The 23,799-nt window shown below is 36.3% G+C and overlaps 4 protein-coding genes across 10 annotated transcripts; 2 read left to right on the top strand and 2 right to left on the bottom strand.

Moving 5' to 3' along the window:
• Positions 1-250: 250 nt before the first annotated feature.
• Positions 251-13,152, bottom strand: ercc8 (excision repair cross-complementation group 8). 4 transcript variants are annotated; one of them, XM_046871350.1, is made up of 13 exons: positions 11,755-13,152; positions 11,058-11,186; positions 10,861-10,956; positions 9,900-10,001; positions 9,609-9,732; positions 9,030-9,111; positions 7,870-7,938; positions 7,333-7,399; positions 4,747-4,850; positions 3,582-3,706; positions 2,075-2,272; positions 1,716-1,802; positions 251-1,551 (listed from the first exon to the last, which is right to left on the bottom strand). In XM_046871350.1, exons 2-13 carry the CDS (start codon positions 11,132-11,134, stop codon positions 1,489-1,491), a joined length of 1,194 nt encoding a protein of 397 aa, XP_046727306.1. In that variant the 5' UTR covers positions 11,135-11,186; positions 11,755-13,152; the 3' UTR covers positions 251-1,488. The 4 variants fall into 4 exon arrangements, with proteins under 4 accessions (XP_046727306.1, XP_046727307.1, XP_046727304.1 ...); XM_046871351.1 differs by having other exon boundaries at positions 11,058-11,146; XM_046871348.1 differs by lacking the exon at positions 11,755-13,152 and adding an exon at positions 11,315-11,390 and having other exon boundaries at positions 11,058-11,146.
• ndufaf2 (NADH:ubiquinone oxidoreductase complex assembly factor 2) lies at positions 11,475-14,394 on the top strand. The gene is made up of 4 exons (XM_046871352.1): positions 11,475-11,677; positions 13,167-13,256; positions 13,681-13,721; positions 13,822-14,394. The coding sequence occupies exons 1-4, from the start codon at positions 11,563-11,565 to the stop codon at positions 14,062-14,064; spliced, it is 489 nt and encodes a 162-aa protein (XP_046727308.1). The 5' UTR covers positions 11,475-11,562; the 3' UTR covers positions 14,065-14,394.
• Positions 14,395-15,038: 644 nt separating this feature from the next.
• Positions 15,039-17,416, bottom strand: smim15 (small integral membrane protein 15). 3 transcript variants are annotated; one of them, XM_046871354.1, is made up of 2 exons: positions 17,259-17,416; positions 15,039-15,882 (listed from the first exon to the last, which is right to left on the bottom strand). In XM_046871354.1, exon 2 carries the CDS (start codon positions 15,848-15,850, stop codon positions 15,626-15,628), a length of 225 nt encoding a protein of 74 aa, XP_046727310.1. In that variant the 5' UTR covers positions 15,851-15,882; positions 17,259-17,416; the 3' UTR covers positions 15,039-15,625. The 3 variants fall into 3 exon arrangements, with proteins under 3 accessions (XP_046727310.1, XP_046727309.1, XP_046727311.1); XM_046871353.1 differs by lacking the exon at positions 17,259-17,416 and adding an exon at positions 17,028-17,117; XM_046871355.1 differs by lacking the exon at positions 17,259-17,416 and adding an exon at positions 16,032-16,173.
• A 3,993-nt stretch (positions 17,417-21,409) lies between these two features.
• Positions 21,410-23,460, top strand: LOC124400307 (transmembrane protein 252-like). Of its 2 annotated transcripts, none has more exons than XM_046872030.1 (2): positions 21,410-21,913; positions 22,896-23,460. In XM_046872030.1, the coding sequence occupies exons 1-2, from the start codon at positions 21,600-21,602 to the stop codon at positions 23,065-23,067; spliced, it is 486 nt and encodes a 161-aa protein (XP_046727986.1). In that variant the 5' UTR covers positions 21,410-21,599; the 3' UTR covers positions 23,068-23,460. The 2 variants fall into 2 exon arrangements, with proteins under 2 accessions (XP_046727986.1, XP_046727985.1); XM_046872029.1 differs by having other exon boundaries at positions 22,809-23,460.
• The last annotated feature ends 339 nt before the right edge of the window (positions 23,461-23,799 follow it).

Below are 23,799 nucleotides of genomic sequence, written 5' to 3'. Positions count from 1 at the left end.
TGTTGTGTTGATGTTGTACAACTGTGTTGAGGTGTAGGATTTGATTGGTATTTAAGGAAATAAAAGCTGACAAATTAACTGTTTTTGGCTTTTAACTAACGTGTCTTGGTTTTGAGGACTAATGCGTCTTTGAGCTTGTGTTCATTATAAGTTTTGCAACACAAGGTTGCATGGATGGATAATGTTTTTGTATGTGTATGAAAGTGCATCCTCCAATCTTGATGAATTAAAACAATAATAATACAATAAGTGGATGCATGATGCAATTTTTATTTCCAGCACCCACAACTTTATTTTCTCCATGATATGTTTGATACTTGCATTGAACTAAAAAAAAGACAACTACCAAGAAACAAACCATACCCTTGTCACTTAGAATAGTGACAACCTTATGACTGGGCACTGTTAATAACACTGCATACAGACAACATAAAATCACTACACCTACATCAATCATTACGTACATCATTTCTTCACTACATTAAGAAATGTATCTACTTCTTGCCATTCAAAATGCAAATGTATGTACATAAAATAAATATAAAAAATTGTAAGTCTTAAAGTTGAATTTACATGATGAAACTTCCAGCAGTCCAAATGTAGGCCAAAGGCTTCTTATAGAACAGTCCCAGCTCTTTGTTGTATCAGGCCACACCATGCAAACGAAGGTGGTGGATGAAGATCCCTTTGATCACACTTTCTGAGAACCAGTGCTGAAATATTCACAACCAGCAGAGCTGCCTAAATGTGCTTTGAGAAACTAGTAGGTTATTTTTCTCCAAATTAGATTTGACCACATCTCATCCCTATGTATCAATAACTTGCCAACTTGCTTCCCAAGTATTAAATTCAGGGTCACATATAAATCAAGACCGGTATAATGCGAGACCAAACAAAACATTTCCAGAATTCGTCAGTTAGATATGAAAGTGGGATTAGTCAATCTTTATGCAGAATCAAGTAGGGTTTGTCAGTTGTACTTTGGACGTTCCAGGACTTTTACATCCTACAAGATTATTACAAAAGGTTTTGCAGCAGTGAAAGGGATTAGATCAAAATTGGAAGCAGGGGGATGGGTCAAGCGAGTATGCAGAAATGAAAAGGAGTGATGAAAGGTGTAATAGGATAAATTGGATAATTGGTCTGACATTCTAAGGGCGTAAACAAAATTGCTGATTTTTTTTTTTCAGGAGTTAGCAAGATTGGTTAAACATCTGTGGAAGATGCCAGAATCAATTAGAATTCCTTTAGAAGTGGGTAGGAAACAGTATTAAAAATGGCACACCCCTAAATCAAGGTTTGTTATATTCAAGTTAAACCCAAATGATGTAACCCAATCATTGATGAGGTCTGGAATGTGTCTGTTAGGCTGGTAAATAAGATTTAAAGATGAATGAAAGAGTTGATCTGATAAAGAAACAAGACCTCTTAGGCATATTTACTGTAGTAATTCTGAATAAGTTTTACTGTAACTACATTATAACTGGCTCAGTCTTCCTCACTGCTCCAGGCATCTTCAAAAGCAGGATTAACTGCAGCTTGGGCTCCACCCTGTAAATAGTTCACATTAGTTGAGCATTACTTTTACGAGGTATGAAAATTAAACAGTAAGTAACCATTCCAGTTGCAATGCAAAACAGGTAAAACCAGATGAAAACATTTAAGAACCCCTCTGGAATCCTGTGTTTTAAACAAAACAAAAAAAGCCTTTCTACCGTTTTCGCCTCATCCTCAACATCAGGTTGGCGTAGCACAGGGACCCAGGCCAAGATATTACAGTCCTTCCCACCACTGTAGAGCACCTGAGGACACAAAGCATAAGGGATTAATGACTTTATTTTCTATTCTGGGTTTGGTTGTACTGCCTGGAGACAATCTGTGACTTTTTCTGGATCAGTTTGGACTCCATGGGGAAAAAAAAGAGGGACACTGGTATAAAAGGTTAAACTCAGAGGCATGGCATTTAATAAAAAACCAAACAAGGGTGGTGAATGTGAGATCAGCCCACTACATTTCTCATGTGTCTTGATCAGCGCACAAAAGGTCGTTCATGCCTGAAAGAAGCTCACATTACCTGATAGTCTGGGTGGAACTTGCAGCAGTCTACATTATTGTAATGCCCCCTTAATGTCGTCACTAGCTCCCCTGTGTAAAGGCCATAGACTGCAACCGAGGTGCCACATGGCACAAACACAAACTCCGGGCTGCAGCCTCGCGACACGGTAAACTTCACACCTTTCCGGCTCTCATTAACCACCTTCCCGTAGTTTACCTAAGAAAAGAAGTATAACAAGAACTGTGATCATTTGCTTTTTCTTCTACTTTCTATGTTTATCGCCACAGGCACATTTCAGGGTCAGGCATTTCCTTGTATGCCGAATAATGACACATCATACGAAAATTCCTATGGCTTCCACCACAGTGTGTTGCATTTCCAAATACAGCATCAGTAATAAGTGGTTTTCATTACAAATCTTTTAAATGTAGTAATTAGTAGGTATTTCTTTATTAACATTTACTGGCCAAGCACCAGGAGTGTGTGGGTTTTTTTATGTTTCATGTTTAATGTTCACTGTGCACAGCTGTGTGTATATACATCTTGTACAGTTCTGTGATTTTCTAGTGCATGGAACAGGTAGAACTTGTTTTCCGCACACTTCGGGTCAATTAGACCTCTGTTTTTACAGACTGCTCACGAATGAGGGAGAGTTTCTCAAAAGCTTCGCAGAACAAGATAATTGCTATGTGATACACTGAGCAACATTTTGAACTCGCCCTTTACCTTATGAAGGTGCAGCTCTAAAAACTAGGTGCCAAAAACCATCTTTGCTGCGCAAGTGCTTGAAAACCTTTAAGGATTATACGGGTGTTAGTTTACAAATGATATCCTACAATTTACTCACTGTATTTTAGAATCTTGAAAATAGTCAGCTAATACTAGGTAATAGTAGGCTAATTGGCAAGAGTATTGGGTCACCTAGTCATAAGCATCGTATGTCATTTTTGAGCATCACGGTTACGTGTTGTTACACGTAACAATCACATTCTACATTTAGTCCAAATTTGCTCTTATAATTCCCTCCACTCTTCTTGGAGGATGTTCCACTAGATGTTGGTGTGTGCTTGTGGAGATTTTAGCTCATTCAGACACAAGGGTGTTAGTAAAATCAGGTACTGATGTAGGTGAGGAGGCCTGGGATGCATTCAGTGTTCGGTTCATCCCAAAGGTGCTCAGTAGGGTTTAGATCAAAGCTCTAAAGCAGGAGACCTTTCACTCCAACCAATGCAGAGCATATCTTAATAGAGTATGGGGCACTGTCATGCTGGAACAGGTTTTGATCTTTTTATAGTTAGTATACAATTCTGAATGTGATCCTTTGTCTTTATCCATCAGCGAAAAGAGATATACTACTGTATCTCGAAAAATAACAACCTCTTGTATGTGAGGAATGAAGGTGTGACACCTTACTCCCTTGTGTGAACTCTGATATATCCCAAGCTGAATGAAATTAAATTTCTGGTCTTAAGTAGAATGATTCTTTAAAAAAAAAGCATTCTTCTGACTAAGTTCTGCCCCTTACCAATGTGTTATGGCCTGTGGCACTGTTCCACAAGCGCATACGATCATCTGTGCCAGTGGTCAGGAGGTAAAGACCATCATCAGTGAAGTGCAAACCGTTTACACGTCCATTATGGGCCGTGTTTACTGAGGAGAGAAAAGTATTAATATCAGATAAAATCAGGGCATAATGCATGGTATGATTTGTGGTAATTTATGGTAAATATTCATACTGCATTTTCTTTATCTTATCAATACATCACTATAGATGACACTTCAGATGAGTGCTTATAATTTGCTTTTATTTTATTCGTGTTATCATAAGCAAGAATCTAAGAGGTCCAGTGTGAAGTTTTCACAGTCAGTGGTGGTTTGGGGAGTCATGTCATCTGCTGGTAGTGGACCACTGTGTTGAATGCGTAGTAGTGGTCCTCAATGTGTTCGAGTCCAAGGTCAACACAGCCATCTACCAGGAAGTTTTAGAGCACTTCATGCTTCCATCTGCTGAACGGCTTTATGGAGATGCCGATTTCATTTTCCAGCAGGATTTGGCACCCAAAGCACTAAAAGTTAAATTACCGTGGTGTTGGTGTGCTGTACTGGCCAGCAAACTCACCAGACCTGAACCCCATAGAGGATCTATTGGGTATTGTCAGGAGGAAAACGAGAAACAAGAGACCAAAAAATGCAGGTGAGCTGAGGGCCACTGTCAAACAAACCTGGGTTTCCATACAACCTCAGAAGTGCCACAGACTGATCACCTTCATGCCACACCGAATTGAGGCAGTAATTAAAGCAAAAGGAGCCCCTAACAAGTATTGAGTACATATACAGTAAATGAACATACTTTCCAGAAGCCAACAATTCACTAAAAATTCTTTTTTTTTGATTGGTCTTATGAAATATTCTAATTTTTTGAGATCGTGAATTGGTGGGTTTTTGTTAAATGTGAGCCATCAGTCTGTGTGTGATGAATCTATTTAATATTACTTTTTGTAATGAATTACAAAATAATTAAACTTTTTAATAATTCAACATATTTTAATTTATTGAGATGCACCTGTATACGATCCTTGAATTAATGTAATGCCATGCCAGACCATTCATTAATTTATTCACCACTTCACTTTATGTTTAAAACACATAGAATAGGATTTATGAATTAAATCTGCACTGGCTGAACCCACCTGCTTCAGATGAGGCTTTAGACTTGTCCCCATTAAACTGATCTAATGTAAAGAGGCTTCCAGCAGCTCGCCGCACATCCCACATACGCACCCTGCCATCAGTGCTGAAACCACACAAACAATTTTATATATAAACTTGGTGAGAAACAGACAAATTCTCCTACTAAGGTGAGGTTGTGGAAGAGGGTTTCATGTACACAAGAAAAATATACTGATATGGTCTCTCCTAGGCAGGGATTTCAAAGCAGACTGGGTTTTTTAAAATGTGCTGTTCAAGCTATTTTGAAGAAGCACATAGAAATGGGCAATGTTAATTCATTTATGTGTGTATATATATATATATATATATATACACACACACACACACACACACACACACACACACACACACACACACACACACATATATATATATATATATATATATATATATATATATATATATATATATATATATATATATATATATATATATATACACAGTGAGGAAAATATATATACAGATATATATATACAGAGGAGATATATATACAGTGAGGAAAATAAGTATTTGAACACTCTGCTATTTTGCAAGTTCTCCCACTTAGAAATCATGGAGGGGTCTGAAATTGTCATCGTAGATGCATGTCCACTGTGAGAGACATAATCTAAAAAAAAAAAATCCAGAAATCACAATATATGATTTTTAAACTATTTATTTGTATGATACAGCTGCAAATAAGTTTTTGAACACCTGTCTATCATCTAGAATTCTGACCCTCAAAGACCTGTTAGTCTGCCTTTAAAATGTCCACCTCCACTACATTTATTATCCTAAATTAGATGCACCTGTTTGAGGTCGTTAGCTGCATAAAGACACCTGTCCACCCCATACAATCAGTAAGAATCCAACTACTAACATAGCCAAGACCAAAGAGCTGTCCAAAGACACTAGAGACAAAATTGTACACCTCCACAAGGCTGGAAAGGGCTACGGGGAAATTGCCAAGCAGCTTGGTGAAAAAAGGTCCACTGTTGGCGAAATCATTAGAAAATGGAAGAAGCGAAACATGACTGTCAATCTTCCTCGGACTGGGGCTCCATGCAAGATCTCACCTCGTGGGGTCTCAATGATCCTAAGGAAGGTGAGAAATCAGTCCAGAACTACACGGGAGGAGCTGGTCAATGACCTGAAAAGAGCTGGGACCACCGTTTCCAAGGTTACTGTTGGTAATACACTAAGACGTCATGGTTTGAAATCATGCATGGCACGGAAGGTTCCCCTGCTTAAACCAGCACATGTCCAGGCACGTCTTAAGTTTGCCAATGACCATTTGGATGATCCAGAGGAGTCATGGGAGAAAGTCATGTGGTCAGATGAGACCAAAATAGAACTTTTGGGTCATAATTCCACTAAACGTGTTTGGAGGAAGAAGAATGATGAGTACCATCCCAAGAACACCATCCCTACTGTGAAGCATGGGGGTGGTAGCATCATGCTTTGGGGGTGTTTTTCTGCACATGGGACAGGGCGACTGCACTGTATTAAGGAGAGGATGACCGGGGCCATGTATTGCAAGATTTTGGAGAACAACCTCCTTCCCTCAGTTGAAGATGGGTCGAGGCTGGGTCTTCCAACATGACAATGACCTGAAGCACACAGCCAGGATAACCAAGGAGTGGCTCTGTAAGAAGCATATCAAGGTTCTGGCATGGCCTAGCCAGTCTCCAGACCTAAACCCAATAGAGAATCTTTGGAGGGAGCTCAAACTCCGTGTTTCTCAGCGACAGGCCAGAAACCTGACTGATCTAGAGAAGATCTGTGTGGAGGAGTGGGCCAAAATCCCTCCTGCAGTGTGTGCAAACCTGGTGAAAAACTAAAGGAAACGTTTGACCTCTGTAATTGCAAACAAAGGCTACTGTACCAAATATTAACATTGACTTTCTCAGGTGTTCAAATACTTATTTGCAGCTGTATCATACAAATAAATAGTGAAAAAAATCATACATTGTGATTTCTGGATTTTTTTATTTTAGATTATGTCTCTCACAGTGGACATGAACCTACGATGACAATTTCAGACCCCTCCATGATTTCTAAGTGGGAGAACTTGCAAAATAGCAGGGTGTTCAAATACTTATTTTCCTCACTGTATATATATATAAAATCATAAATATTTCTTAGGGTGGATAGGGTGGTTAGGATGCAACTGTAACATTTTCTTATTAATTTGTAAGGTTTTATTAAGTAGCCCCCTGCAGTCGCAAACATTAATGCCTTCATTGCTAAATTGTTTTTCAGGCAAGTGAGACAAGTGATCCCAAAGGACTAATTAGCCTCTCTCATTAGGGCAGAAAGCAGGTGAGCTCCTTAAGCACCACACAGCCTGGAGATGCCCTAAAACCAGAGTTTAACATCAATAAAGCTTCAATTGACCTTTTAGCCAAAATCATACGTTTCTTTAATAGCATATTAAAATGTATTTTAATTTCGACACTGATTATTAGGGTGGATCCTAAGATTTTTGTTTGCGTTACTGGCTGTTGAGGTCCTTATATAAACCAGACGTGTGTGTTTAGAGAGAAGATTTGTGTAAGTGACTTTACCTAGCAGTAGCCAGGATGTGCTCGTAGCGTGGAGACCACTGGACAGAGAGAATCTCTCCTCTGTGACCTGAGAACATACAAATCTTAAACTCAAGCACAAGTCAAAACCTCAGCAGAGATGTATATTTTTTCTTCGCCCTTTTCCATTACAGTGCTCGGTGGCTCCTCTTTTTTCAAAACCTCAATTGTATGCAGGACAAATCTGGGTTTTTTTCTAAATGAGAAAAAGGTAGTTGGATAAAAGAATGTTCTCCTCCCTCGATGTTAAATATCTGAAACAATTAACTCTAGAAATTAGGAATGACAATATATTTCTATATAATGTATATTAGTAATTATTTCGTTTTTCTTTGTTATACACTATAGCTATATAATTATAAATCATTTAAAAGTAATAATTTACATTAAATGAATCATGTGATTAGGCAATGTGGGCCGCCTCGACATGCTTCTGTTGCTTGAGAAATTGCCTTCAAGTATTTATTAATTTTCAGTAACTGGTTTAACCTGGTCAGAGTCATGAAGTGCATTACTCACCTTGCAAGACGTGAATGCGAGAACCAGACTTCAGATCACACAGCTGAACTTTTGGGTCTTTGGTACCAACTGAGACATAAAGCACAACTGGGAGTTTTTAAACAGAACCAACATAACAGAAAAAAAGGCTACAAAACACTTGAAAATCCAAATTAGGGATTGGTAAATGTTTAGTTATACCCTGTACTGACGGACTCCCTTTGTTCCCTCACAATGTATTTCATTTTTTGAGAAAATGGTGTCTTGAATTCTTTTCTCTGGAGTTAAACAATAATAGTATAAGCACCTAAACTGACATATTTTGAAATAGCATAATCAAACTAACATATAATTCCAGAATTCGCATTGGTTTAAAAAATACTGGCACCCTCACCTTAATAAGAAATGTTTTAGAGAACAAATCGTATTGCATTCGTTTTTAAATAGAAAGTCGAGAAAATATTTAGCCACACATTTGAGGAAACAATAGCAAATAAATCTCTTTTAGGCAAATCTTCAAATTAAATCGAAATCATATCTTACTTACTCAGACCAAACCAAAGTGCATAAAGTGAAATTCCATTTAAAACTGTCCTTTAATGTCATAAAAAGTTATTTGCATGAAAAAAAAAAAAAGTACTCATAATATCAAAAATGATAAATCTAAAAAATATGAACGAAGATGGCAATTGTTGCTGTTGTATGCAATGTTTATTATATACTGGCCATTAAAAGGGTGCCAATATTTATGAAATACACTATATATATTGTATTTGCAACTTAAACCTTGCAACCGGCTGCCTATAGGAACACGTTGCATTTAATTCTTGACTAAACCTGTTTGCTGAGAAGAGAAATGTATGCAAAGAGATTAACAAAGTAAAACAGACATTTGGACACAAAAAACCTTTCTGTGTGTTTCTATTTCTCTGGATTCCTACGTTACAAAAAGTATGAAGCATGTAAATGTGTGAAACGTGAGGATACACACTATGCAGCATTTGTGAGAAGAACATAGAGAGATCTAGAGATTAAAGATAGCACTTATGGAATGATAAACAGGTATGCAGAAGTTTCTGACTAGTATAACAACTATATGAGTGACTCCTACTCTCAAGTTCCTGCGCATTTGTTATCCTTCAGACACAGACGCTGGATAGTAAACGAGTGAATTTACACACCTGCTATGAGACTGTGTTTCCTGGCAATAGTAGACATGTGGTGGCAATAGACATTGCCGTCAAACTGGAAGACATCAGCTGGCTTAAAAAAAAATTAGCTTTTTAGTAAAATCACAATCTGATACAGTACAATATTATATCAGAGCTCTGATTATTGTCTGATCGCCAAAACTGACAGTAACACTGGCGACACACCACTGGTGATGGTGAATTGTGCATGATATTAATAATAATGTCAAGAATCCAGTTTTGTCTTTCCAATAAAAGCACGAGTAGCTATTAAAATTATATTCTCATAAAGGCCCGAATAATGATGACACAAATCTGTGATTTGAAATAAAAGGCTGAAAAACCTGAACACCTTCTAAAACTGAACATCTGGATGATAGTAATAATTTGCATTATACTACTATGATTGAAAAATATATATAAATTAAACAATTAAAAAAAAAGCAGGAATATGTCTGACTATTTTTGTCAGTTGTAAAGCAAAAGCTTACCAGTTTCATTATAAACATAGCAACATTTGATAAGTGACATCGTTTAAATAACTATGAGACATAAAACAAGCAAACACACTTTGAGTGTTTCTGTGTCCCAAACTTTCATGCTTTTGTCGAATGAGCTGGACACAAACATGCCAGTGTCATACGGATACCACTGCACCGTCTCCACACTGAACTTGTGCACATGACGATTCGACCTGAATAAAAACATTTATAATATCAGTGATTCATTTCAAAATCTTCTTATGTACAATGAAAGCACTGCATCAGACACTGCACTTGAAGTCCAGGCACTTAAAACAGTATAAATTATTAAAGAACACTGTCACCTAGTGGTCATTAGGATATAAAACAGCAGACTGACCTGCCAACAGTGCAAACTGCTTTACAAGTGTAGTGTGACTTTTTGGTGCTGTTTTCCAGATCGTAGATCACGATTACACCATCAGAACCCCCTGATAACATACTGGGGGAAAAAAAACAAAAAGCAATTATAATATATGCACACACACACACACACACACACACACACACACACACACACACACACACACATGCAGTATATATAGAAACCACTTTATCCTGTTCAGGTATAGCGTTTATACAGAGTTTATCCCTCAGACAAGTCAAGTCAAGAAGAAAAGATGACACCAGATGGAAAGTAAGAATACACCCTTGATGGCAGGCAGGCCTGTATAATAATTATATAAAGCTGTATTCATTCATCAAATAATAATATTTTTGCTTTGTCATATCAAGAGGTCAGTATGGGAGAACAGTTTTGTTCAAATTTCTCAGTTCTCAGTCAAATGTGAGCATATTAAAAGCTTTCATATGGTTTATATTACCATATAAAACATTATTTTAATGTTTTTTGTTAGAGGGAAAGATTACTGATACAATATTTCAAGCACCAGAATGATTATATGGGAAGTATAAAACATATATGAACAACAATCAAATAACTTCTGTATTTTTATTTTTGCTCCTTGGGTTAGATAAACACATAGGAAGGTGGTAGCTTAGTAGAGGTGGGGAGGTGGTTAAGCTTTGTGGTTAAGGCATTGGACTTGAAGATCAGAAGTTATGATCCCAGCCACATCGGGTTGCCACTCTAGGGTCCCTGAGCAAGCCCTTAACTGCTCAGCTGCTCATGAGATAAATATATGTTGCTCTGGATATGAGTGTCTGACAAATGTCATAAATGTAAATGTGTCCGGGCATTTGCAGGAGTTGATCACAGTGAGATCAAAGGGTGGCAATTATTCCTACAATCTGTATAAGCATACAATTCTCTTTTAAATAAGAAAAACACCATGTCTTACTATCTGCCTTCAATCACTTCAATATCAATACAGTTCACTCCATTGCCATGAATTCGTTCAACATCTCTGTCATGATTTAACTCCAAACTCAGCACCCTGCAAACACAATATGATTTATATCAGCATCAGCACGATAATGGCACCCCAATAATACAGTCAATAATAGCAGTCTGTGATTATAAGGTTATATAGTATACCTTCTTGTTGATTCTGCTCTTCTCAGGCGCACAGGATCGTCCACACCTGTTTGTCTGGCTGTAAGGAAGCTCAACATCTTGACCGATCTCTACGTATAGAATCAGCATTTATGTTTACAAGCCATAGACCTGTAATAATGAAAACTAATCATTCTTTCGAGACTCCTAAACAAATATTCCAGCTTTTTTTCCACAACCATAAGCGACATACTGTTAAGAATATACGCCGAGATCCAACGTAAAATCTTAAACATTACCGATAGAAAGAATAATAAAGTTTTCCCATTGTCGCGATCGGACGCTTGTTAGTGGAAGCCGCCATGTTGTTTTGCATGCCAACAGCGGAGATAGAAAACGAATTGTGATTGGCCAACGCGTTTTTCGGAGCACCAATCACAGATCGCGTTCAATTGTAAGCCGCTTGATATTACCTCCTGGATTCAGCTCATATTGCCGAAACTAGCTTCCAGTTGAAGTTCTGCATTACTGACTAATATTTGCTAGGATGAGTCGTTTGGCTTCACTGCTAAGGAGGACGTTTGGTGTAATGAAAGAACATGTCGGGACAGATCATTTAGGGAATAATTACTACTACATCCCCGAGCAGAAGACATGGACAGGTGAGCTAAATTGTTGTCCTTGACATTTGAGGCATGGTCTGTTCTGGCAGTGTTCAGGGAAATACTCTAGTTCTGACCTTTTGATTGTTTCTTCTGTTTCACAGCCTTCATTTACACCATATACATGCTATCTGCTTCTTCACACATAATATTGTGCAATTAAATCGTCATTTGTTCCAGTTGCCTGTTTATTACACTTATAAATATGGGGCAGCTTTTCAGAAATCCCGATGTAGATTTAGATCCAATGGCAGCTCGTCAGGGCCAGGAAGGCCTTCTGAACTGCCTACATCCCACCTGGAATCACTGACTAATATTTGAATATATTTTTCAAAAACGTCACAATAAAACTGTTGCTTTAACCACTCATATTTCGAGTTGGCAACAACGGTGCCATCTAGCGGTCGTACAGTAACATCGGCATTTTTACATCTTTTGATAGGATGGCCAGAAAATGCACTAGTCATGCAAAACATTATGACCACCTGCCTAATATTGTGTTGGTCCCCCTTTTACTGCCAAAACAGTCCTGACCTGTTGAGCATTAACTTCTTTAGCAATTTGTTGGATCAGACCACACGGGCCAGCCTTCCCTCCTCACGTGAATGAATGACTCTGGGCCGGTTCACCACTGTTCCTTCTTGGACCAGTTTTGATAGATACTGACCACTGCAGACCAGGAACAACCCACGAGAGCTGGAGTTTTGGAGCTGCTCTGACCCAGTCGTCTAGCCTTCACAAATTTGTATATTCCTCAAATCCTTACTCTCACTTATTTTTTTCTGCCTTTAACATGCTAACTTTGAGGACAAAATGTTCACTTGCTGCCTAATATATACAGTACCACCCACTAACAGGTGCCATGATGAAGATATAATCATCCGTTATACTTTGTTTCTGTATAATATTGATGGTTTCTATAGCCGTGGTATCATATTGATAGTATTAAGATGTGGATTGATTCAGGTAGGACACCACTGAGGGTTTAGTTGTAAAAGAAATGCATGACCTGCCACTGTTTAGATCCCTAATGAGTATAATAAGCATGAGACACCCACCTGAGACAACACAAGGATGAACCTGGACTCAGAAAACCTTCTTTTTCTATGTTTATATATAAATCATTACTTTTACATCATTCCAGAAAAATCCTGGAATGAGCCCAGGACTGTCTTTATGATTACAGAAGCAGATTTTGAAAACAGATCTCTAGGATCAATGTGAAATGTATGGAAATGCTAGGAAAAAAGGAATGATGAAATTTGGGCCTAAATCACTTTTGGCTTTGGGGAAGTTCAAATTCTTTTGGTGTCCATGTAAAACCTCCCCACCAGCAGGAGAATAGACAGGAGGTGAAGAAGTACCCGATTAAACAATAAATAAATATAGATGCCATGATTAAGCAGTAATATATTGTGTATGTCTTTGTGTCATTTGTTTCGACAAGTAATGAAATCACATATGTTCTGTTTTTCTTGGTTATTTAAAGGGCGGGGTGTCCGGGCTCGCCGGTTTGTGGAGGCGTCTAATCGTAACGAGTTTGAGTACCTGGAAGGAAGCATTCCCTCTGAATGGGATGGTAATGTGAAATGAATTCAGTGTGTACCAGCTGCAGAAAGTAGTTATATGAACACTTTTACTTCAGTGGCTGTGCAGGCTTCTGCTGGAATTTCTATTCTGGAGGTTTCCAAACCTTTATCAAGCATGGAAGAAAACTGATTTTGTAGAGATTATGTAGTAAAGGACATTTGGGACACTTGTTTTTTTGGTAAACAACGCAAAATAAAGAATAGTTTTAATTTGACTTACTTTCATATAAATTTCTAAATCTCATCTAGGACAGCATAAGTTATTCCTTAGCGAAGTAGTACAATATTTATAACGAATATTTATAACTGTTCCATTTACAGACAACTGGTCTCCCCCCCCACCCCCAGTCCAGTAGCCTAAAAAAAAATTGAGCCACATTTTTATTTTAAATGTGTGTTTTTCTTACCATGCAGCTTGGATTAGAGGACGACGAAAGGATCCTCCTACTATCGAGGTACTGAATTATATTCAAAACCCACCTTTTTATACACTGTTATAAACCTGTGTACGCTGATAACCGTCACTCTTATTTTAACATGCTTCTTTCATTATAGGAGTTGCTAAACAATGCACGATACAGAGAACAAATCAAAATCAAAGCTCAGGAGGCTGAAGAGAAGGACAGAGAACTGCAAGCCAAAGAGAGCGCAGAAGGATTAGTTGCACGGCCGATGCAGGCTCAGGTCAAAGGTCATGCTGCTGCCACACAGTTTGGGCAGGTAAAAATCAGCGAGGATCCTGTGAGCACCGCAAATACGTTCCAGCCCGGGTCCTGGGCTCCTCCTCCAAAAAAATGAAAGTATCTCATTTAAATCCCAGACTTTTAAAGGACAACTGTAACAGAATGAAGCACAAATGTGAATGTACTGCTCTCTGCTGCTGTTTAAAGCTTCACTGAACGGGTGAAAATGTTGGCGAGATTTCAGATGATCTTACCAGCTTTTAGGAAGATCTAAATAAACGTAGTGCTTTAATAGTTGATAAGAAACTGTAACTTTAGTTTCATTCTCAATGCATGTCTCTTTTTTTGTTTTATTGAAGGGACTTTATTTTGCTCTTCTTGTGTATGTGTGTTTTGGAGAGAATTCATAAACATTGTTTTGACTGTTATAGTCAGTGAAGGTGAATATTTTACACTTATTTACTCGGCATGTGTTCATATATGAAGCACCTTACAAAAGAGGCTCTGTTCAGTTTAACCACCAACAAAAATCATCCAGTTACTAATCTCCCAGATACATTTAACCCCTTTTATAATTGAAGTCAGGGGGAAAAATTTAAAATCAATATTTATAATTAATGTGTAAATAGCATACAGTTTATATTGTAATTAACTTATGGGCTTTAACTTCAGTGTAACTGTGATTTTGGCCTGTTTTCATGTTGACCGTTTGATATGTTCCAATACTCAAAATTCCCTTTGACTGCTTGCTTCTTCCTTGAGAATGATGAAGCGGCACTTGAGTCCTTTATTTCGTCCGGTTCTCTCACCTCCACATGTACACTGCTCAAACAGACAAGACACAAGATTTTCTTCCCCCAGTGGGGAAATTTCTATCAACTTTCATACAAACACGACCATCAATGCCATCATGCTTTTCACCTTTTAGATCACAAACTTGTGTCTGCAGTTATGTAATATTCATCTTGTTAAAAAAAGGTGAGTGAGAGTAGCTCCTTTGTTTTAAGGAGCAAACAATGAAACCTAACTGACATCAGCACAACACAAAAGATGAACACAGCACCAACCAAGGAACACCATGAAACATCATAAATTGTTGAATATAAACATTTAATGTGTTCTCTTTTGACACTGTCCAATTGAACCGTGAGACTGTTGCATTTGCGTCGTATTTAGACAGTATTCAATAAAAAAATAAATGGTGGTGTGTAATTTGCAGTTGTGTTATTTGACCAAATTCCAGATGTTCATACTGAAAATTCAAACAATAATAGGAAAAATAAAATACATTTCACAATGACTGGACAAACATTTAAACAGTTCAGGATGTTAAGAGGTTCTTTCTAATAATAATGATTAAAAACTTTAGAGGATTGGTGTTGGAAAAGCTAAACATTAAAAAGTATTGGAATGCTGAGTGCTGCAGTCATGTACAGCAGTGATTTTTCCATAATTTTCCAGAGGGCAAAAAAACCCCAAAACAAAAACACTGCAGTTGATCACAATTCATCAACCCCCATAATGTGCACTCTCATACTGACTGATGAGGCTTTTTCAAAGCCTTAACCCAATGCCTCTGCTTCAGAAGCTCTGGGTTCTGCACAGCTAGGAGTGGGGCTTTTTTAACACACAGGAACATATAGATTGATCCCTCTGCATCCCTTAACCGTTTCAGTTCAGTCCTTTTTGGCTCTCTTGGCTTTTGCTATGTTCTCCTGTCGCTTCTGCTTCTTTTTCTGCTCGCGATCCCTGGATTCAATCATCTTTGCAAGTTTCCAGGAAAGCAGAGCGCTGGCGATGAAGAGTGGGGTCAAGGCCAGGATGATGGTCATGAGGAAGCCGTAGGGGTCTTTGGCAGCCCACTCCACCACGTACTCCGCCCAGGCTTTAACATCAATCATCTTCTGATGAGCACTCACCTTCAGACAAAATGCTGTAAGGATAAAAATCATATTTAAATTACACAGCAGTACATCAAAGCCACTCATGTAGACTATTATCAGAGATAATCGATTGTGCCGACTTTATTTCTTTCGTAAGTGATCGACTGTGGATTTTGTGATAATATAAGTGCAAACAGACCTGTTCAGATGTCTGTCTAGAATGTAATACAACGGTAAACCTTTGAGGGTAGCAGGTCTTTTACTAATGCAGCACAGAGAGCTGTTCTATGGCTGAACAAGTTTAATAAACACAAAGAAACCCAGACCACCTGATTTCACTTGAACATCCTTAAATAATAAAGCTGAATGAGCTTAACACTGGGAAAAAAAATGTCCATACATGTGAAATTAACATGCATTTCTGACTCTTTACAATGTAAATAACACAAAGAGAACAAAGTACAAAAACAGCTGACGTGGCTGATGATATTTCCACAATACACCTGAGATTTCATTGGATTTTGGGGTCACAAACAGACTGAGGCACAGTTCAGCCTGGTTACATTTGGTTTGTTAAGATTAATAAAGATTCTGAGATATAGAGGAACAATAAATGTTAAATGTACATTATCATGATTTTGTTTAACAAATTATACGTCAACAGCTGCCAGTTAACAAGCTGTAGTTCACGCCAAAACTTTTTTTTTTTTTTGCATAACAATTAAATCACCTCCAAATCACTATTACTGTAATTTATATCAAACTATTGTGCAGAATTCAGTCGCTCTGTGGAACATTTTACACATCCTTTATAACATGCAATATTAAGTCAAACATGTTTGTTTCACAGCCACTGAACACCTTTAAACTTTGTCATTTTAACAAAATGCTGAAATTTTGCACAGGGCAAGAAAATGGTTACATCTCAGATATTGTATATTACACCATTTTTTATGGCATTGAAAGTTTTTATCGTTTTTTTAAACTTTATGATTTAGTTTGCTTTTAGTTATATACTTGCCATGCAATTTTAATTTATAGCAAAATAAAAACATCTCAAATCTGCATTATTGTATGTATGGGTCAGTACTGACAGTCTAATACGGCTTTTCGATTTGCCAGATATTTTACATTTCTACAGTAAAACACTTTCATCATAAAGTAGACATAAATCTGCTTCAGCAACTCATATTACCATAAAAAATCCGCATTAATTTAGATATTAATAAACCACTAAAGCTCTTCGTGTCGATTTAAAACCACAGCGCTGCCCTGTTAACTTTCGTTAGCTATGAAGCTTAAATTAGCATATGTTCAGAGAAATGCGGCTGATGTAATAATTTCCGGACTCGCCGTAGATTTCCAAACTGACACAAACATACAATATAGCATCCAAACGCTTTAATTAAAAAAAAAATTCCCCCACCTGAGAATAAATTTATATATGTACACGCTTATAACTGATTTGTCGCTACAGTTTTAATGAAAGCGGAAATGCCTTGCCGGCGCTGCGCGCATGCTCCTTGGTGTCTTCTTCGACGTCAGTTTAATTGACGGTGTTATTGTTGCCATCTACAGGCCGTCTACTGAAACAGCAGGATAAGAGTGTAGTCATACCCAGTAGAGTACGCTGTCTTGAGAGGCTGCATATTTTGTATTCATTTATAAATGGCATTATAAGGGCATATTAAGAAATCTCCTATCAGGCTTATCTCAGTTTCCATTAATACGTGCAATTAATGAAATCTTATCAGGTATGTCTAGGTTTTCAGTTTTCCAGTCATTTTCCAATGACTTAATGGATATTCTATAATAAAAATATACACTATGCAAGACAGACAGATAGACAGACAGACAGACAGACAGACAGACAGACAGACAGACAGACAGACAGATAGATAGATAGATAGATAGATAGATAGATAGATAGATAGATAGATAGATAGATAGATAGATAGATAGATTCTTTATTAATCCCAAAGGTAAATTGTAATGTTACTGCAGCCAGTTCACACGCATACAACAAAGTACAAGCAACAAGGTATTGACAAATATTAAGGCTAGGTTAAATTCATATATGCAATATTGAACAATACTGAGCTCAAATTATGTTTCTGTGCATGATAAATGAATGTAATTCAGCTTTTAGACATGTGGATAATATCATGTGGACAGTCAGAGTGGGTAACATCTTCAAACTCCATGCTGTCAAACTCCTGAATAGTGTGCTGCTCCTGTCTACACACATCAGATTTGTGTAACAGTTCAACTTCACCGCACAGACACTAGTTTAAATTTATAATGATGCAAATCACTGTGTTTATTTACTGCACTGATGACAACACACAACACGCAGTCATTATGATTGTAGTGACTAATTACTGTACTGCCCTGCCACTTTAAATTTATTCTGGTTGCACATTTGGTCCCTGTGTTTACTGTAAAATCTGTGGTTAGAGTTAAATGTAATTATTTTGTGTGATTCAAGTATTAATGCCCTACTGCTCATCTGTGTATTTAACTACACTGTTTCCCGTACAAGCTTTTTTACTCCTGTCAGCACTGCATGAACACATATCTTGAACTTTGGGTACAGAAAATGTTTTATCTCACTGTACACTGCACACTGTAAATGGTTGTGCAAACAATAAAATGTGACCCGATACATGGTTTGTGTTTTGTTTTCTCAGCACTGCCACTGCTGGATTGTTCATTATGTATCTACTACTGCATTCATATTTTTGGGTAAAGCTATACAAATAAAGCTAAGCTGAATAAAGAGCACAAACATTAGGCTATGTATACATTATTTTAGTACAAATGCAAAGATTTCTCACCTCAGCCATCTTGACCATAACCCACTATTCATTGTTGATATTTCCTGAGGATTGAGATTAGGGTTTGGGAGCTAATAAAAAAAGCGCAATCTGTACATGCAATATATATATATATATATATATATATATATATATATATATATATATATATATATATATATATATATATATATATATATATATATTCAATCACATATATTTAACTGTACATATCACCAGTTTTTTCACCAATTTCAAATATGGTTAATGTTTAGTTGTCAGCTGAAGTAATTTTCTTCTACTTTCAATTATATCGCCTGGAAACATTGTAATACAAAGCACACATTTCTCTATAGTAAATTCAAGAGTTGCATGGGCATTGGCCAAATATATTACATTTAGCACTATTGTATCTAAGATAAACAGGAATGACACAATACCAATATAGTACACACACACAGCACATACATAATATGTATTTGAATAACAGATCTTATTCAGCACTTTGATTAAACTGGTTTAGAAATACATTTGTAAATTGCAATATTAAATATTGAAAACATTTAAGTATTATTTTTAGCATTCCTATACTTTTTAATATTAAATGTTGAATACATTTTAGCATTTTTTCAGCATTCCTATACTTTTTAAAATTAGATATTGAATACATTTTAGTATTTTTTTAGCATTCTTATATTTTTTATATTAAATATTTAATACATTTTAGCATTTTTTTAGCATTCCTATATATTTTAATTTTAAATATTGAATACATTTTAGTATTTTTTCAGCAGTCCTATACTTTTAAATATCAAATATTGAAAACATTTTAATATTTTTTAAGTATCCCCATATTACAAACAAAGGAGAAATTTTCATGCTGGTACTAATTTAATTAAATGTAGTTTGCATATTATTAGACTGAACTTAACCAGCCCTGTACGTCAGAAGATAAAACAACCAGCCATTTGCAGATAACAACATCTTGATACAAGCTTATCATTAACTCAGCTTTTATATAATAAGGTTTCCAAATCATCTAACTCATTCTAAACCAAAGTGTCGAATGAACAACATAGGAACTATAATTACTAATAAATGATTCATAAACTGTTGCCCAAGTTCATTCACCAGATTACTATTCATTCAAAAATAAAATGACCAATGTGTTTAGTCTGGAGAAAACTTCTTACTTCCTGCTTGGACACAGACAAACTTTACATGGACATCTTAAATTCATAAAATGATACATTTGAGAAGAAATTAAAGAAATCTTTTTTTACAAGTAATAAGAAAAAATATATTAATATTATCATTATTCTAATGAAGCTGTGTCCATGTAAACCAAGTGATCGTGGTTCAGGTATCACACTTTCATTTAAGTGAATATCAGCATCATAATGAACGTTGCAGGGAAAGTTTATAGACTATCAACTTATCATAATTGTCTATTCTATTCTATTCTATTCTATTCTATTCTATTCACATAGTGTTATTAACACTGTAGATTGTCTCAAAGTAGTTTTAAAGAAGGAAATACATTACAAAAATAATTAAAAAAATGTATAATGATGACAGTGGCAAGCAAAAACCTCCTTCAGTTGGTATGAGGAAGAGAACCTTCTGATCTCTCTCATCAGCAAGGTGTTTCAGCCTAAAGACCCTCTATACACAGGATGCCCCCCTACATTTTTCTGTCTAAGCACTAAGGAGGGTTGAATGTAAAAATAAGAGGAGATCAGCAGTTTATGAGAGACACAAATCAGGCCATGTGGCAACAACCATTTTCTTGTTCTAAAGCTGCTGCCACATGATTGGTTGATAACATTATTAATGTGCAGATGTGAAGATGTTCCTAATAAAATGAACAGTGAATGTACAGTTCTGACATGTTGAATTTCAGAAGACCTCTGAAGCATTAGTTGCTTTTTGTCCTGTAAATTGGGAGGTGGATTGGATTTGCTTGTCCACTACATTCTACAAATACTTGATCAGATTGAGATCTTTGGATTTGGAATTTGGAAGTCAATGCTTTGGACTCTTTGTCATGTTTTTTGAACCATTTCTGAACAATGTTTTACATCTTGGACTATATTTTTCATTACTCTTTGGTTCAATTCTGATGCTCATGTGCCCATTGTAGAAATCTTTGACAGGTAAAGAGGTGTCAAGATGGCCTTTACTGTAAATCCTCAGTCCCATACACAGCAAGCTTCAGTGCACTGTGTTTTGAAATGCTTTTATTAAAGCCAGTAATTTCATGTGGTTTGTGCTACTGTAGCTTGTCTTTGGGATCAGTCCAGGCATGCTAACCTTTGCTCCCCACCTGCGTCAATGCACCTTGGATGCCCATGACTTTGGTTCTCCATGTGTCCACTTTAAACACTTTTGGTAGATACTAACCACTGCATAATTAGAACACCCCACAAGAATGATTGTTTTGGAGACTCTCTGAACCAGTTATCATAATTTTACTCTTGTCAAAGTTTCTCACATTTGTACACTTTTTTCACATCAACTTTAAAAACTGACCGATGAGATGTTATGATAAGCAATGTTTTTTATTTTTTGTCACTTGTCAATGTTTTTAATGTTGGCTGATTGGTTTATATAATTAATGATTTCCTATTGGCCCTGATAAATACAAGTAAATAATTTTTTAATAAATCTCACAGACTTGGTGTACTGTTTAAATAAGGTATTGCTGACACGAGGCTGAAGATTGGAGATTATCGAAAGCAGACATGAATTTTTTTTTTTTTTACACAAGCCTTATCACAGACTTTTACACAACCTTATCACAACAATACTACTAGACTAGTGCTGCTGTAGCCTCTTGTTGCTTAATTCACTAATTCACTTTTTCCCATACAAACACGTCAGGCAGGTCAAACTTCAGTCCATTCCTAATAAACCTTGATGCAGAACAGAGCGAATTGGAATGGGAGTTGATGTACCACTGGAAGCTTCATCTCAGCTGTAGTGATACCATGAATACGAGAAAACATTTGCTGTGTGCAGCACGGTACTCAATGCCAACTATTGGCTTGAGCCTTATTTCTGCAGGCGCTTACATTAAGTCCATCCAAAATGAACAAGTGCAAATACTGAGAGACATCTCAACTTACCTTTTTATCATCCTGGGCTTCATCCTGCTAGTCATTGGAGTGTTGTGGTCTCTCGGTCATGGAATGAAGAATGTGCTGCTTAAACGTGCATTGAGAAGGTCGAGAGATGCTGATGTCCTGGTTTTTACTGTAGACAGGTAGGCTTGCTTTGCCATTATAAACAATTAGATCTGCACTTAATGAATAAAACATGATAATGTTTTTGGGACAAGTGGCTACTGTTTGTAATAATTGTATTAAAAAGAAACTGATGCAAGAAATTATCATTCCTGAAAAAAATTTAAGGATTGAACATATCGTCAAAATACCCAAAAAAACGGCCACAAAGACGATGGCATTAATCAAATATTTTACCACTATCAAACAGATACCACTATCTGGTATTAGTTTTATTAATATCTGGTATTGATAAACTTCGCAAATTGGGATACGAGTAATGTGATGCACAGATCATCTTTTTGTTCTGTACAAACATTTATTGGCTTTTAATTTATATGGAATAAAACACAATTATGACATACTGTTATAAGATTTTAATTGACAATGCAACACTGGGTTTGTGTACACAAAGTACACAAAGTTTCATTTATGGGTAAAATTGTATTATTAATTGATGATATATCTGTATAGCCGTTGTATTTGTTTTCTTACCAGCCTATTGTTTTCTGAATTTAATCATATAAAAAATCAAAAATAAACATCTAATTTTCACATCCCCATATCAACAATATGATTATATGGATATGGTGGAAAAGTATGTGTTTAATAATGATAATAATATTCCTTCGATGACTGATAATGATAATTAAAAAAAATAATAATCATAATAATCATATTAATAATAATAATAATCATATTAATAATAATAATAATAATAATAATAATAATAATAATAATAAACATCGTCTGACCAGTTAGATCCAACAGCATTGTGGTATAAAGTAATATCAAATGATTCTGCCTATTAACAGATAGTTTAACTTTTAAAAAATCTGGGCTAACAGTGTATAAACATGTCTTTTTCTTCAACAGGTCAGAATTCTATCCACCATCATATGAGCAATCTCAAGTGAGGGATAATAACCAGCCTTTCCCCACTGTTCTTTCTATTTCTTCAAGCATGGGATGTGCTGGCCCGGCTCCCCCAGTTTACACACTGACCTGCTATGAGAACTCTTTTGAAGACTTCAGTCATGAGGAACCACCTACGTATCAACAAGCAGTTCTTCAGAGCCAGGCTGAATCACAAGCTGCTCGTTTAGCCACAAACAGTTTTGTAGAGCCGGTCTGAACAGCTGCTGATGGACAAATCCCAGAGTGATGTAAGGTTTTGAAAGGATTTTGAGACTCCTAATTGTCCCTGACCTTAGTGTCAATAGGGGTAATAATACTGTGAGCCTCTTGCTTGCTTGGATCATAACTAGAAGAGGTTTTCCCAAAAATAAATATGAAGCGCTTTAATGAAATCCTTATGGAGCCCATGAGCATTGTGATGTTAGTAAAAAGAAAACCTGAAAAAAATGTCTAGTTTAGTCTAGTCTTTGTATTTCCTAAGAATATGATATTGCCAGTATTTGTCATTTCCAAAAGCGCACAAAGAATTCAATAATGATCAAAATCTTTTTGAAAAAAAGTTCTGCTTTAAATGTGTTCATTCTTAAAGATGTAATATCATTAGGTCTCTTTAGTGTCTATAGGTCAAGAAGTCTGTTGTGTTTTTATGTTTGCATTAATAAAAAAATAACATTGAGCTCTTTGTCCCTGTTGTTTAATAAATTCTGTAGAATGTTTTTGTATGCGATTAGGAAAAAAATCTATACTAAATATTCATTAAGTTTACAACAAATATACTACATTTAATATACTACCTGGTTCATACTTCAGAGTCCAAATACCCCAGATATCATTACATTTTATAAATGATTTCACGAGCCAGGTGAAAACAAAGCAATAAAATCTATTAAGTATTTATCACCTTCCCCTCTACCCAGCCAAACCTGTCCATAACCTGAAATACTGAAAC

Source organism: Silurus meridionalis, chromosome 17 (assembly GCF_014805685.1).
Source record: "Silurus meridionalis isolate SWU-2019-XX chromosome 17, ASM1480568v1, whole genome shotgun sequence".
In the NCBI taxonomy this organism is placed as follows: Eukaryota; Metazoa; Chordata; class Actinopteri; order Siluriformes; family Siluridae; genus Silurus; species Silurus meridionalis.
Note: the sequence above shows the minus strand (reverse complement) of the source record. Positions and strands in the feature narration are given on the sequence as shown.